The 17,331-nt window shown below is 37.1% G+C and overlaps 1 protein-coding gene across 1 annotated transcript; it reads right to left on the minus strand.

The window, feature by feature from the left end:
- LOC109835725 (homeobox-leucine zipper protein HAT4-like) lies at nt 3,292-4,264 on the minus strand. The gene is made up of 3 exons (XM_020403736.1): nt 3,956-4,264; nt 3,778-3,857; nt 3,292-3,466 (listed from the first exon to the last, which is right to left on the minus strand). The coding sequence occupies exons 1-3, from the start codon at nt 4,262-4,264 to the stop codon at nt 3,292-3,294; spliced, it is 564 nt and encodes a 187-aa protein (XP_020259325.1).

A 17,331-nucleotide genomic window follows, 5' to 3' on the forward strand; every position in this document is an offset into this window, starting at 1 on the left:
CCAAATTGAGTCAGATTGAGCCTGGCTGGACCAGACCAGACCAGAATGAGCCATATTGAGCCAGAATGAGCCAGTTTGAGCCAAATTGAACCAGTTTGAACCAAATTTGAACCAGAATTCAAATTGAAGCTGAATTAAGCATGGAAACGACTTTTGATCAACCTACGGTTCATTCCTTCACCTATTTAACCCCTCTACCATATATTTGGAAGAGTCTGAGAGATTTTTGAACCCAATACTGCCTTTTTTGGCACATTTTTTGGGGCCGGTTCAGATTATTCGAACCTAAAGAACACTCCGAAAAGTATACGAGTATAAACTGCTTCTTAATACTCCAATAAGGTATATGAGTATAAACTATTCCCTATTTTTGGTTTGAGAAGTTCCTGGAGAATATTGTTTATAAATATTCTTAAGGATAACTCAACCACACTACGCCGGACAACGCGTTGTACATAAAGACTCGACGCCACAATCGATGGTCAGCTAAAAATTAGAAATCAGGAATCGACTTCAAAGTTCAAAATTCCGACAAACGGTCAGACAATAAATGCAGCACCGGAACTCTTACAGACTTTCGACAAAGCACCGAAAAGCCTGGAGAATTGAAGGAGTCAAGAACGGGAATCATTCCAAGATCCCATTACACCGACTAAAGGTGGGGGCAATCATATCCAAAGTATTCCAGACTCTTCTATAAAAGAACGAGACTGAAATACTTTGGAGGGGGTATCTGTAGGCATATAAAATTGCTTATAGGTCCCCTAGCATAGCTCGGCACAAACCGACGAACCAACGAGGCGACGAGATCGACGAATCGCACGGAAGCGACGGAATGAATCCACCCGCGTGCAGAATCAAGCTAATGAGTTGAGGAATCAACGAGTCATCCAACCGAGAGCGGACTCGGACGGGAATTTCAAGAGCCGAAACTCTGCCGGATTGAAGAGTGATCTCAGAGCTTTGAAGACTTGAAGACTTGCACATACAGATCTGATCCTCGGCGAGCATCCACGTCAGAAAAGGCAGGATTTCGAGAGGAGGCAAAGAACAGATTTGAGATCTACACGCTATCACACTCCGGATCTAAGCTTGGTCTTAGATCCCGAGATCTGGACGATTGTTTCCTTGGTGAATCAATCCTCCCCGGCTATTATTCCCTTCGTGGACTAATACCCGTATAATCGTGTAGATCCAACCGGATCTAGATCGCGCGGTGGTCCACGGATTAACCCCGGCGCCGGCAAAGAACCCACCAAAGCGAGCGACCGCAAAACAGGAGCTCGCGATTTGTTCACAAGAGGAAAGTTGTAATTTTTACTTTTTTTCTTTGATTTAGTTGTAACCGGATCTATAAAAGACCGGATCTTTGTAACCCAAGATGACAATTATCTCAATGAAAAAGAAAACAGTTTTCCCCGCGAACAGCGGTAAAAGAGGCTATTTGGTTGAGAAATCTCGTAAGGGAGCTTGGACTTCAGTAGGAGGCTAGTTCATGTATTTTGCGATAATCAGAGCATAATACATCTAAGCAAAAACTCAACACATCATGAGAGGACAAAGCATATTGATGTCAGATATCATTTCATTCGTGAGGAAACTGCTGAAAGAAACATCAAGATGAAGAAGATTGGTACTACAGACAACCCAGCTGACATGTTGACCAAACTGACCCCGGCCTTCAAGTTCAAGCACTTCTTGAATTTGGGAGGCGTTCGCACTTGTTATGTGGCCCCGTTTGGAGCATTGTTTGCAAGACGGTGAAATTCTCTAGTTATTGATGTTTGAGGATTCAATCCAAGGTGGAGATTGTTGATTTTTGGCTTGAATCCAAAATGGGTGGGACCCATTTCAAATCTCTGACGGGACCCAGTTTTTGATTGAAGAATGACATCATATTTTATTTTGAGCAAAGAGGAGATTTTATTTGACTGGAGTGTCACTCTCATGAGGAAGAGATTTTTTTTGATTGGGGTCACTCTCACTCGTGGGTCCTCCTCATCAATCACACTCTCATCTCTTCTTTCATGAACAAAGGGACTCCTTTTCTCCACTAAAACATAGAGCTAAAAAAAGATGATTGCTCTCAAATTTTGTACAAGGGTTGAAACACAGAGAGAAATATATTAAAAGCCCCCTCTTGCCGTGGACGTAGATCAATTTGATCGAACCACGTAAATATTGTATGTTTGTGATTGTCTCTCTATTTTCTGGTTTTGTGTTTAGTGTGTTATTTTTGGTACATTTGATCAGATCGCTGTGGACCACTGAAGGTTTATTAACTCAACAACTACAAATACTTCAACCTTAAGAAATCTCTAGGCTCGCTCATGTCATATGATAAAAGTGATTAGCGTAATGTAATCACGAGTGAGACTGTCTAATAGAGGCTTGCCAATCTGCATCTCCACATTATGAGGGAATTTTGATATCTAATATTGAAGAATTGGCTCAGTTCCCATAGTTATAGTAGAAAATACAAAGCTTATCTTATGACAAACGTAAGGTGTCCCTCAATAGGTTGTGATACTTTGATACTTCAACCATATTTTCTTGTCTTCATGATTTTTTTGTGCAATTTATCATTTGATATAGATTTACCTTTGTACTTATAATTAAGCTGACATTAAATGACATCTCTCAACTCCTGTAAATATATCCGTAAGTGTCTGTATTTAAAGGGTTTCATCCGTTATTTCTTGTTTTGCGGTGAATATGAGCCGTTTATTGCGAATAATTTATGCGTTTGCTGGCATCTATTGCTCGGAAAAGGGTAAATGAATGAGGTAGAGGAATAGACTCAATTAGGGAAAAGGGTTTAGCTGTTAATAATTACTTTAAGTGGAACAATATTATTGTAGCTTATCTGGACTTGCACTCTCAGATATATTTCAGTTATATGATTCTCTTATTCAAGTACATCAACAAGCACAAGTGAAAAGATCATTAATTCTGGGCTTTGACCAGAGCAGTATTACATCAGTTTGGAACACTGCATAGATAGCTATATATTTGACAAAGACTAAAGAGCCATGAGATTAGTAGTTGTATTTCTGTAATTTTAATCTTATAAACACGATGCCAGAGCAAATAATTAATGGCCCATTGATCTTGAGCGTGCGTATTGCATTCGTATATATATATGGATCAATTTCACAAAGACAATGCTGCCACTTACTGTGCAACATTATGAATTTGATTATGCAAATGGAGTAACCTATAATTAGAATGATAGTTCCCTGAACTGGTATCAAGAGGCCCCTGTGAAAAAATATGAGGCCCAAGGGTTCATCAGATCAAAAGAGGAGGTGGTGATGCTGTGGGAGGAGTTGGAGAATTGGATGATACTGATTTCAGTGCTCTCAGCTCTCCGACCTCTTTCTGAAGCCTGCTGTTCTCTTCGGCTAGCTTCTGGCACCATTTCTTCAGGTACTCACATTCTTCTCCTGTCTGCTTTAGCTTAGTCCTGCGATAAAAAATTTATGCGTAAATTTCAGCACGGTTTAAAATTAATTAATTATTAAAAAAATAGCTAAACTCAAAAATGCTACTAATTTTCTATTGAGCAAAATGTCATAAATTTCGTATTGGACAAAATGGACTTCTGGGGGGGGGAAGAAAGAGAAAATTGTCTTCCGACAAATAAACCTCTTGAGGGGTGGAAGAGTCAAAAACTTTCGCTCGATCACGGAGTCTATCCGCGTTTGGGTGATAGTAAGGGGTCTATCTCAGTAATTAGCTCCTTCAGAAATTAAGACGAGATTTCTGAGCTGTTACCTTGCTCTTCTATTTTGGAACCAGACTTCCACCTGTCTCGGCCGCAGGTTAAGCTGCGTCGCCAAACCCTGCTTCTGTTTCTGCACATAAATCGTCACCAATTAAGTACGTCACTTTCCATAACTTTCAGCTTTACGTAGACAAAATCGTCATCAAGATGAAGAAAAAGACTGCTTACTGGATTCAGAGTGTTGTGCTCCTTGAAGCTTTCTTCAAGTACCGTCGTCTGCTCTTTGGACAGCCTGAGTTTCTTGAAGGAATTCTGTCCATCTTCTTCAACCTCATTATCGTCTCTCTCGCGTCTCTTCCCGCTCAGACTGGACAATGTACTCACCGGTGACCATGCTTCTGCCTCTTCTTCGGTTTCGCCATTGATAGCTTTTGAAGGTGAAGTTGAAGGAGGCGATAATGTCAGATTCAATGGGAAAAAGTTTTCGGAGGAGGAAAGGCTCAGGCTTAGCCTTAGATCTTCACTCCCTGCTGCCATCGTTAATATGATTTCTTGTTTCTTCTCAATTAGTTGTTAAGGAGAGAGAGACCAATGAGGAGTTAAGAAAGGTTACAGGGTTTATATAGCTGTTTGCTTTAATTAGTTAAAGGTTTTTTTTTTTAATCCAGATATAGATCTGCAATTTATTATTAACTTGTAATGATGATGGATGTATAAAGAACTCTTTTAACTATGGTTTAATCACATGGGCGAACCGTGCAAGTGGTGATTACAAAATACATATTACATATAGATCCCACAATATGTATGTTGTAAAATTTTTGGATAAATATGATGGATTACTACTATGAAAATGGAAGCAGACTCTCAAGCTGGAGGGAAACTTCTTTCCTGCATAATCTTGGTGTGTAAAAAAGCCTCCGATTGCCTAATTTCCTACATGGGCCCACTACGCTTGTTTGCGTGTGAGAGCCCCCTCTGTTCCTGTGCCTATTAACACGGTAAGAATAAGGTCGTAAATTATTATTTTCTGTCCAACATGGGACTAAAGTTTCACACGATTTTGAAATGACCACTGATCTTCAACTTTTTCAAAATTTAAAAAAGAAGAAAAATGAATTAAGGAATAATCGATCAGGAAGAAACACGAGAACTCGATGTCTCCGTGCTGATGACTTTGGTTTATAAACCATTATTAGGATATGTTAGTGTATTACATGGGAATTTGGTGAAAAATAAAGCTACCGTGAGCCGGTCTCTCTTATTACGGATCATGGACCTACGACTCGCATATGATTCTCAAAACCAACCTATTATCACTAGTAGAAACTATGACTTCCTTGATAGGCTATCTCGTCAAGCCCGTCAGAAATCGCGTCAGGGATGCATATCCTTGACGGGGAGCCGTCAAGGATACGTCATCAATAAAAGTCCCATCAAAGAAGAAACATCCATGACGGGCGGTCGTCAGTAATACGCATTACTGACGGCTTCTTCCATGACGGGCGGTCGTCAATAATATCTCGTCAGTGATCCACCCTACTGCTACAATCTGACCATCCAAAAGATTCATCACCGATGTAACAAGCTGCATCGTTTGCTGAGTGCAATCCTCCTGCAGCATGTATGGATAGATCTCGAAAAAGACATACCCGGGAAATGGGCGTTCATTGTCCGTGTGGCAATATTATCAGGGCAGTATTATCAGTGTGTAGCTGTCCCAAGACCACTCCGCAGAGGGTTTCGGTATGCGAGACGATATCTAACAGAACGATCGAGTCCAAACCAAGGCGTTTCCGCAAGAAACGATCGGCTGTTCGAGATGACGAATTCCCAGAAGTTACCATCAATGTGGTCAATAAGGGAAAGCCCCCGATTGTTTCAAGTGGTTCTAGCCCCGACTTTTCTCCAGGAAGAAGAGTTAATTCGGGAATAGACCAACTGATGTCTCGACTCAAGCTGGAAGCGGTCGGACCTAAACAATCTGCAGTCACAGTTTATATGGCTGATAGAGGAAAGTCAATTCAACCCTCTAGTTCTGACCCTCTCATATCGCATCGTCTAACCCGTTTACGGTCGGGAACCGTTAGACAAAGAGACTATCAGAGGATGAATCGAGGATTATCCTCAGAGGACGAAGCGTCAGATGCCAACTCTGCAGTCGCTTCTGACAATACGGTATCCAGCCCTGGTCAATCTCGCGAAGCATTCATGATCAATACTGAGCAAATAGCCAAAATCATCGAGGATGCTTTGACTAAGCAAAAAGAGGACTTCAAGTTCGAATTGGAAATGACTATGGTACGGATGAAGGAAGAGCACGACCAACAAATCCGAGCCTTATCGAACCAGATAGGTGAATCCAGTCATTGCAACAATGTCAACCAAGCAGAAAGCGATTCAGACATGGATGAATACATCAATGATAATAACCCTATTGTTGACCAAAATGTTAGGGGTGGTCCTACCAATGATGATAACACTGGGGGTGGCCCTATTATTCCTCTTAAAAATCGTCCAAGGCCCGATACGAGCGAGGATGAATGAAAGATCTCAAGGGCAAAATCAACGCTCTAATGTCTGCTCGAGAGGTAAAAAAGACTGGCATTCCATATCCCTATCCAAGAGAGTGGGATTCAATAGCATACCCGGCGAAGTTCAACCTGATTAACTTTACGCCGTATGACGGGAAGGGTTCTCCCACTCAACATCTGATCTACTTCAAGTCCCGCTTGGGTATGATCTCCGGCAATGAAGCCTTGATGGTTCGGTCATTCGTTGACACCCTTCGTGGGCCAGCCTTCGATTGGTACCGCCGTCTCAAGTTTGGAAGCATCAACAACTGGGACGACCTGGAGAACCTATTCCTCGCTCACTTCTTTGATGATGACGCCGAGGTGTCAATCAGGACACTCTTCGATGAGAAGCAAAAAGACGATGAGACAATCGACGACTTCGTCAAGCGCTTCCGGAATAAGGCGATGAACTGCCGAGATCCGATCACGGAGGACTTCATCCTCCGAACCTGTCACAACAACCTCTCTTTGGACATGTTGAAAGTTATGGGATTAGCACCGTCCAACAACTGGAAAGAGTTGAAGGTGCGCTGAGAGCGGGCCGAACACTTCCTCAGAAGGAAGAAGACCGAAAGAGGCCAGCAGTCAATGCCTGTGGTTGCTGGTGATAATAATCAGACGTCACAATAACAACCTCAAAAGCAGAAAAGGACTCCATATCCAAGAGTCCAAAAAGAGTACTCTTTCAAAGATGAGGAAGTTCCAGATATTTTCGAGTACCTCCTGAATAACGGGGAGATTGAGTTACCACCTATTAAAGATCAGGAGGGAGCTAAGAGAATTACAGACCTAAATTACTGTGCATATCACAGGAGGATTCTCCATCCTACTGAGGTTTGTTTCGGTCTAAAGAATAAGCTTCAATCTTTAATCGACTCTGGCACCGTAAAGCTAGAATAATCCGAATGACGGCGCAATACTCCGACAAGTATAAGAGTATAAACTGCTCCTTCCGATACTCTAATAGGTATATGAGTCTAAACAGTTTCCTACCATTGACGGGAAGTTCTTGAAGAATTTTTATACGTAATATTCTTATGGATAACCCGGTCATGTAACTGAGTACAAAGTCAGACCTAGTTCCACAAAGGAAGCTGGGGGTGGATGATTCATATAACAGGAAGTTCCCGGAAGAATGCTACATGTAATTTTCTTAGGGATAACCCAATCATTACAAACAAAGTGATAAACACTAAACCCCACTGTGATTTCTGAACACTCTTTTGATGATGATTCATAGTCTTCCACCACAAAAATCCCCCACCGATTAGACTAACTGACAGTGGGACCACTAAAATTCCTTTCGGTTGAATCCACTCAAACTCTTGCTACGTCTGTGTACTCAACCCTCCCATTGTTTGAGTGCGGACAGAGTACTCTGAATTTTAATCTCATGATCATTAACAATTGTTAAATCCCTCTATGTTAAGTATTTGTTACTTAACACCAGGAACCCCCTTTGAGTGATTTGTACGAATCAATACTCCCATTGTGATTTGCACTCCCACTCCATCTTGGTCAAACCTTTAAACAGTTAGGGCCACAACCAAAATCCCCTCTCGATTCCTTCCATGAACGAAAGGTCCACAAATTGAACGATCAAACCTTTAAACAGTTAGGATCATCTCAAATTTCCTGGTCAAACCTTTAAACAGTTAGGACAAAACCCAAAATCCCCTCTCGATTCCTTCTATGATCGAGAGGTCCACAAATTGAACGATCAAACCTTTAAATAGTTAGGGTCGTCTCAAATTCCCCATCTTAGTCAAACCTTTAAACAGTTAGGACCACAACCAAAATCTCATCTCAATTCCTTCTATGAACGAGAGGTCCACAAATTGAATGATCAAACCTTTAAACAGTTAGGATCGTCTCAAATTTCCATTTTGGTCAAACATTTAAACAGTTAGGACCACAACCAAAATCCCCTCTTGATTCCTTCCATGAACGAGAGGTCCACAAATTGAACGATTAAACATTTAAACAGTTAAGATCGTCTCAAATTTTCATCTTGGTCAAACATTTAAACAGTTAGGACCACAACCAAAATCCCCTCTCGATTCCTTCCATGAACGAGAGGTTCACAAATTAAACGATCAAACCTTTAAACAGTTAGGGTCGTCTCGAATTCTCATCTTGGTCAAACCTTTAAACAGTTAGGACCACAACCAAAATCCCCTCTTAATTCCTTCCATGAACGTGAGGTCCACAAATTGAATGATCAAACATTTAAACAGTTAGGATCATCTCGAATTTCCATCTTGGTTAAACCTTTAAACAGTTAGGACCAAGACCGGAATATCCTTTCGATAAACGAAAACTTCCACCTATTTCTTTTTTGCCAAACCTATAAAAGTTAGGGCCGAAATCGGAATTTCACCTCAATAAATAAGGAATTATTGTCTTGGATTAAGCAACCAATCCTATAAAAGTTAGGGTTACTTGAATCTTTCCGATTCTCGGAGTGGAGATCCCACTCCTAGTTTCACTTTTCTGGATTCCTAGGGTGGAGATCCCACTTCGAGTTTTCTTGGCAACTAGAGATAGAATATAAAATTTTTCCTCTTCGGTTTTGGGAGATAGAATATAAAATTCTTCCTCTCCTATTTTGGGTTCATCTTTGGCCCAAGAGAAGACACCATCCTTCAACTCCAAAATCCGTGTGTCACACGCACGGGGAATTTTTATCCCGAATCCTAAATAGGGATAAGTCAACACCTAACACGCGTTGCCGATTAGTCACTTGATTTTGAAATGACCACTAATCTTCAACTTTTTCAAAATTTAAAAAAGAAGAAAAATGAATTAAGGAATAATCGATCAGGAAGAAACACGAGAACTCGATGTCTCCGTGCTGATGACTTTGGTTTATAAACCATTATTAGGATATGTTAGTGTATTACATGGGAATTTGGTGAAAAATGAAGCTACCATGAGCCAGTCTCTCTTATTACGGATCTTGGACCTACGATTCGCATATGATTGTCAAAACCTACCTATTATCACTAGTAGAAACTAGGACTTCCTTGATAGGCTATCTCGTCAAGCCCGTCAGAAATCGCGTCAGGGATGCGTATCCTTGACGGGGAGCCATCAAGGATACGTTGTCAATAAAAGTCCCATCAAGGAAGAAACATCCATGATGGGCAGTCGTCAGTAATACGCATTACTAACGGCTTCTTCCATGACGGGCGGTCGTCAATAATATCCCGTCAGTGATCCACCCTACTGCTACATTTTGACCATCCAAAAGATTCATCACCGATGTAACAAGATGCATCGTTTGCTGAGTGCAATCCTCCTGCGGCATGTACGAGGGTACCCCCGAGGGAATCGTTGATGGCATCAAGGTCATCGGAGGCTGGAACGGTGTAGACAACCTCTTAGCTCTCGCTCTCATCCACCTGATCCTCCCCTTTTTTAGAAATCCACAAACTAAATGGGAAACATTATAATTCTCCTCTCTAGTCAGGGGCTCCTAGCTCTTTGCAACAACCTCAGCATAAATGTTTCCCAATGCTTCCTAAGAGACAAAAAAGATGAATATAAGAATTGGCATTTCAATAATAAAGATAATGTAAACCTTCAAGATTATTTTAGTATTATGTAATTCATTCAGGGAGAGTGGAAGCAAATACACCGTTAAACTAATATATAGATATAGTCTAGCAAACTTCAAGATGGAGGCTGTGAGGTCATCAAATCATAAAAAAATAAATTACATGCATATTCTGGGCTAGTTGTTGCTTTTTTTTCTTCTCCTTATCATCACCATGCCCCCTTCTTAAAGTAAATCATAGTCCTCTTACGTAGTTCGGGAAGCGGGACAAAGGGGGCGTTCTGAGATTTAAAAATTTATTTATTAATTTTATTTATCAAATAAATTGCAATTAAAGAGAATATGTATAGAAGATTAAAATATTTTATACCATCATCCTACAAAATTGATCCTCGATCTGGACAAATGAAGTAGTCCTCGTATCATGATCATAATCTTTCATCAATCGATTCTGTTGAATTCTTTGACATTTTTTCTTCAATAAGAACAAAGATAATTTAAGTACAATTTCTAATTACAATGAAAATATACCACTAAATTTAGATAAATAACTTGAATCCAATTTGTACTAATACAGTCATTTGCACAATAATAACTTTTTCTTGGTTATATAGCATTGTTTTATAAGAATAAGCTCAATTTAATCATTCAAATGACATCTAAGTAATCATCTATACTAGCTTAATATTTTTGGTTTCCTTGAAAATTATGCATTTGTACATATTTACCTGCTGCTCCTCCTAGCCCCACAATAATATAAGTGCGGCTAAATGATATAGGTCAATCCTCGGATATTTTGTAGATCCTCTCCCAATTCACATTATAACTTTTAAAGCATTTCTTTTTTATCTCATGTCTCCACTCCTAAAGAGCATGCTTGAACTTTCCCATGTATCCAAACAAAAAATCCCACGTTATGTGATTATCTTCGATGTTGAAATATCTCTAAATATTGACATATAGTTAAGTAGGGTAAATCGACTAGAAAAGTAAAATAATTGAGAAAAACAGTTTAATTTACCCAGCAATCCCGATATATTCTCTCCAAGACATGAAAGGGCTGCTCCTCAGCCTGGTAATATGTATTAAGACAACCATTCCTACGTACCAAGCATCCAAGATATGAGCTAAAGTTGTTAGCCCATTGCCCAGTTGGAATCCCGCTACTTCCCCACCTTACATTTGTACGAAAATCATCTGGTGGTAAATTTTTTTTTAAATTCACTTCCCTTGTGTTTTTTTTCTTAAAAAGTTTATCTTCTTACTATAATGGAAAAGCATTTGTTATGCACTATAATACTAGACAAGCATTTAGGCTATATATTATAACTAAAAGGTAGGTTAAATAGCATTTAGGGTATCTATTACAAGTCAATTTACAAGAAAGAAAATTTAACAAGCCGATTGGCATGTATAAGTTAATAAATGATTAAATTCACCAAATCTTTATCTGATTTTAGCTGCAGCATCAGCTAATATATCATCAATCCGCGGCTTCCAATCATCTAACTATTTTTTGACCACTTTCTATTTCTTCATCTACTTGAGTCTGTACCCCTTTGTAGATGTTGGTAAGGGTCCGTGCTCAATCTCGGGAATGTATGTGTGAAGTACTGGAGGCTCTACATGTGGTGGTCCGAGCGATGGCTCATCCTCGCTCTCACCTAAAAAAATAAGTTATTATTGTGCATTTATCATGAATAATAATTATTTAAACTAAATTATACCTCCAGTCTCTAGAGATGATGTTGGCTCTTCCCTAGAGGGTTGGTGATTGGGACTTAGAAATAGCCTCCTACTCAAGTTTTTAGGCATATATGCAAAACATTATTGTGATATTATAATTTTCATTTCATAGCAAGTCTTGAGGCATCTGTAAATTGAATATTTAATATGCATGTAGGCATCAAAAATTACCTATAGGTTTCCGTACATAACTCAAAATGAAGAGAAGGTGATGAATGCCATTATCCGAGTCAAAATTGGATTATCTAATACTTGGAGAAGCAAAGCAAGTCGGCAAAGTATACAAGTCAAAGAAACATCGAAACGTGCGCAAAACGACTGAACATGACCAAAACAAGACATAGTCACTTGGATATTTTATCAAATTTGACCCGTACTTGCGCGGGTCACCTTAATGTGACCCCAACACCAGTGGGAGAAACATAGTAGCAATAATAAAATTTTTATTTCACAATTTGCAAACTGAAAAAAATTACATGAAGACCCCTACATCCAACTAATATTTTAGCTCCTATTAATATATGTGATAATGTTTGGAATGTCAGTCCGAGTGGTTGCAGCATCTGCATCAAACACTACGTTCTGAGGGTAGAAGAATTCATCGATTGTTGTATTTGTCTCATTGAAATTATCCATATAGCTCTCATTACCATCTTCATTGGTAGAATGTTGAACATAAGCTCTATGATCCTTGTATAGGATGACCCACTTGTCTTTAACTTTAGGATCTTTCACATAAAAACATTGTCCCACCTGAGATGCAAACATGCATTTTTCATCATTTATCTATTTCTTTATTGAGATTGACAATTGTAAACCCAAAAGAATCCTTTTGATTCTTTGCAAAACACCAACGAATCATAAACATCATGTATTTTATGTCCATTTGAACCACCATAGCCGAAGAATATTTCCACCACATCTTCCAACCATCCATAATATGTTATATTATTTCCAACTAGATTCTGATCTCTTCTATTTGAGAAACATTCCAGTGAGAATATAGCCATGACACCACTATTTAGGGTAACGTTCATATCATCAACCTCCACTGTGTGAAATTTGTACTCGTTAACACGATATCCACCATATTGGTTTATGTCATAGTAAGAACGATGTGCGTGAACCTTTATTTCTTTTGATATTTTGTTATTAAGAACAAGTTGTTCCTGGATATAAAATAAACAATAATCAAACTATTAAATCAATAATTACTAAGTTTTAGTTGAAATATATAAATCTTACTAAATTTAACGATACTTACTTCATTGTTCATCCAAACAGGGAGTTCCTTGATTTTTCTTTCTTTAATATCATGAACTGTTGTACTACCAATAATTTCATTCTTTAGTTTTCCCTAATGTTGCCTATTAATGCAATAAACAGGTTATTATTATTAAATTAAAAATTAAAATGATAAATGGTATTCAAACATTTATGTGGTATTTTACCTTTGGTACTTCAAGAAGATTTCAAGATTTTTTTAATACGTATGTATGAGCTTGATCTAACAACAGGTTGGAATAATATTTGTTCATCCTACTAGGATAGAGAACTATGTTATCCTTATTATCAACAAGTGCTTAAAGTATAATTTGTTCCCCTCTCATATAAGGAGAAGCAAATAAGAGACACTCGTTTCTCGCGTAACTTTCAGCTATTGGACCTTCCTGATGAGCTTTATTATGCAATTAGCTTCTCATTGAACCCAAATATCTAAAAAAATAGTAAATTATAAGGTATAGATGTAAAGATATTGACAGTAATATACGTAAAGATAGATAGGTAAAGATTCATGTTTTCCAAATACTAATCTCTCTATTGGATACATCCAACGATAATTGACTGGTCCTGCTATTGTAGCCTCCTCTGTAAGATATTGTGTAAGATGAACAATTACTGTGAAAAAAGATGGAGAAAAGAGTATCTCCATTTTGTAAAATGTTTCTAAAATAAATTCTCCAATGTTCTCAAAGTCACTGACATCTATAAACTTAGAACAACGCTTTTTAAAAAATCCACAAAAATTATTTATAACATTCACTGCTTTTTTATTCTGCATAGTGCTGCGTAGTGCCACTAGGAACAATTGATGAAGAGGCACATGATAATCATGAGTTTTAAGTCCTAACTTTTTCCTTCTTGCACCTGTACGTTGTTCGATATGTTTGCAGAGTAACCCTCTGGTAACTTTATTGATTTGAGGACTTAACAAAATGTTTGCATCTCAACCTTCGACATCGTAATACGAGACGTAGGCAATTGATATCTATCATTTTTTACTTTTTTGGGTACAATTCCTCTCTAATGTTTAATGCAATTAGATGTTGACGAGCTCGTAGATCATCCTCTGATTTATTAGCATCTTGCAATACTGTTGACAAAAGATTATCGCAAATATTTTTTTCAATGTGCATGACATCCAAGTTGTGTCGTATTTTTAGCTCTTTCCAATAAGGTAATTGAAAGAAAATGCTGAATTTTGTGTATCCTGAGGGGCAATTTTATGGCTTCAGTCTCATCATTCACCACTTGTGCTTGTCTCTTTTGTTTCGGTATCCTTCTGTTAATACGCAACTTCCTTACTCCAAGTAAATCATCTCTAGAATATAACTTCTTTCCAAACCTGACAATAGGGAACTTCTCAAGCAAATGTACAATCTGATTTCCACATAATGGATACAGAGCAGTTCTCTTCTCAAAAGTGCCATAAAAAAACTTGCTTCATTTTTTTGTTCTATATATGTGTTTCAGGTTCAACCACCTTTTGTTAAACCAATAACAAAACTTTCGACTATGTTGCAAATGAAGATCTTTGAATTCTGGACTACACACTGGACAAGCATATGCTCCCTTTCTAGACCAACTAGATAGATTAGCATAGGTTGAAAAATTATTAATTGTCCATAGTAAAATACCACGAAATCTAAAAGACTGCTTTGTATGAGTATCATATGTGATAACTTCTTCAGTCCAGAGTTATTTTAACTCATCAATTAGAGGTTCTAAAAACACATATATGTCATTGCTTGGTGCATGCTTGCTCGGTATTAGTAATGAAAGTATTATATACGATTGTTTCATACAAAGCTAAGACAATAAGTTATAAGGCATTAATACAACATGTCATGTAGACCAACTGGAACTCATAAGCCCAAATGGATTAAATCTGTCACTAGACAAACCTAGTCCAACATTCCTGCACTCATTAGCAAACAAAGGAAAAGTTCGATCCACATGCTTCCACGCCTCTACATTAGTCAGATGTCTGACTTTACCATCATCTATATATTCTTCCATGTGCCACCTCGTTTGCTTAGCAGTCTCTTTACTCATATACAACTGTTTTAGTGAAGATATCATGGGAAAATGATGAAGGACCTTTGCTAGAATCTTCCTTTGCTTAAGCATAGACCTTAATGTCTCATGTGTTGAATAATTTTTTGCGTTGTACCCACTGTGATACTCCACAAATTGGACACTTATGAAGGTCTTTGTTATCCTTATAGTAGAGGATACAATCATTAGGGCATGCGTCGATCTTTTTGTAATCAAGTCCTATAAATGAAAATAATCTTCTTTGCATTATCATAATTTTTTGGTATGCTCTTTTTTTTTAAGATCACTTTTCTCAGCAACACAAGCAACATATTAAAATATTTATCTGCCATTCCGCTAAGGGACTTTATATACAAAAGTCGCAACATAAATGATAATCTAGTGAACTTGGTGTAACCCTCATACAGATCATTTTTATTATCTTCTATTAATTTTATTATCTGTGCTAGCTCCTCAGGATCATTCACACCTTCAACATTTCTTACAACTTTAACATCCTTGGCATCTTCAATTTCATCTATATTAGGTACCGTTAACATATTAGCAAGCATCATATGTGTATCATCTATCCTCTCTTCAGACGTACTGGTGTCCGCCATCAGTTTCATTTCTTCAAGACATCATTCCTCGCAAAAACATCCAATATTTGTACTCCTCATAAAATCCTGATATTAAGTGTCTATGTAAATCACTTTTATTCACTAATACCAAATTTTTACACCAATAGCAGGGGCAATACATGACATCACTATTTAACTTTCTTGGGTCTGCCAAGGCATACTGTATGAAGAAATTTATTCCGTCTTTATATCAACTGTCCCTCCATCTCTCAATACAAGGAATATCGATCCATGATTTATCGAGAACTATCCTCATCTGTATGTTATATATAATTTTTAATTAATGAATTGAGCATAAGTAGATAATGTGAAATTAATGATTAACGCATCAAATTAATGGTTCGGTAATATTAACTTTTTTCACAACATCGAGGAAATACAAATTATAATAATCTCGATAGGGGAATTGCCAAAATATAAATTATGTTTTTCTAAAATCTAATGCTCATATTTCAATGAGACACTTTAACGACTGTCATAAGAAAAGGACCTGTCCTATTAGGAATATAGTAGTGTCTACATCTACCTTTGCATATTTTTTGCATTTTTATTTCTTAAAAATTTCAGCAGCATTTACTTGTTGTTCTCCAAGTACACTATGTGGATGTTATAATGTGTATTAATCATCGATAATATATCAATAATAGATTGATATGCAAAATAACATACACTTATTGTACACGGAGAATGCAATACGTGTTATCAAAATTTTCAAAGAACAAAAGGGCATAAGTATACAAAGATAGATGATACACTTTTGTATTCCTAACCTATACGAGAAGGGGAACCCTTTCCGAATAGATCTAATAATTATTGTATGTAGATCATATGCCTAACATAAATCATGTTATTCTCTTTAAATATAAAAAGTAATTTCACATCCAACTAGAATTGAGTGCATTTATGTTAGAAGAGATTGACATCCAACATTATTAGATGAGAAACTAGGGGTAACGACTTCGATTCACATAATTATGATATATAACACAATACAATATTATATATCTAACTAAATTGAATGCATTAATAACAGCAGAATGATTTATCATAACAATCAGTGTTTAATTAGTTTAGGGTAGGGTAGATTTCAAGTTGATGTTAAACTTAGTTTAATTAGAGTATTAGACTTATGGTAATATAATCATGGTTTTATTAGTGTTATTTAAGGATAAAGTCCAGTTTATTTTGAATTGGATTAAAATGATAATATGATTCAAGTTAGTTTAGTTAGGATGATAGACTAGAATCATATAATATTATTAACGTTAGGCTTATTTTTATTGAATATGTTTATAGTAATATTATTTAATATGGTTTTAGTTAGGACTAATGGCTAAAGATGATTTAAAGTTAAATTAGTTTAATTAAATTTAGGATTAATGGTTAACGTTAGTTTATTTAGGTTTCTACACTTAGGGTGATGCTTTTGGGGTTAGGATTATAAATATTATGGTTAAATTAAGTTATCATGAGTTTATACACTTAAAAGAAAGATGGTACTTAAAGCTAAGTTACTTTGTTGATCATATTAAGTTTAAAGTTAGTTTAATTAGGGGTCTAGATTTAGGGTAATGTAATTAGGTTTAATATTAGGATTATTTTCGGTAGTTAGTTCATAGAGTTAGGATTAGAGTTATATATATTTAAATTAATTAATTAGATTTGGGAATAAGATCAAATTTGAGTAAAAGTTAGTTAAATTAGGCGGGTCATTGACTTGGGTAATGAATTTAAGGTAATAATTAGGAGTACTAATTGATTATA

The sequence above is a fragment of the Asparagus officinalis genome, chromosome 1, assembly GCF_001876935.1.
Source record: "Asparagus officinalis chromosome 1, Aspof.V1, whole genome shotgun sequence".
NCBI lineage: Eukaryota > Viridiplantae > Streptophyta > Magnoliopsida > Asparagales > Asparagaceae > Asparagus > Asparagus officinalis.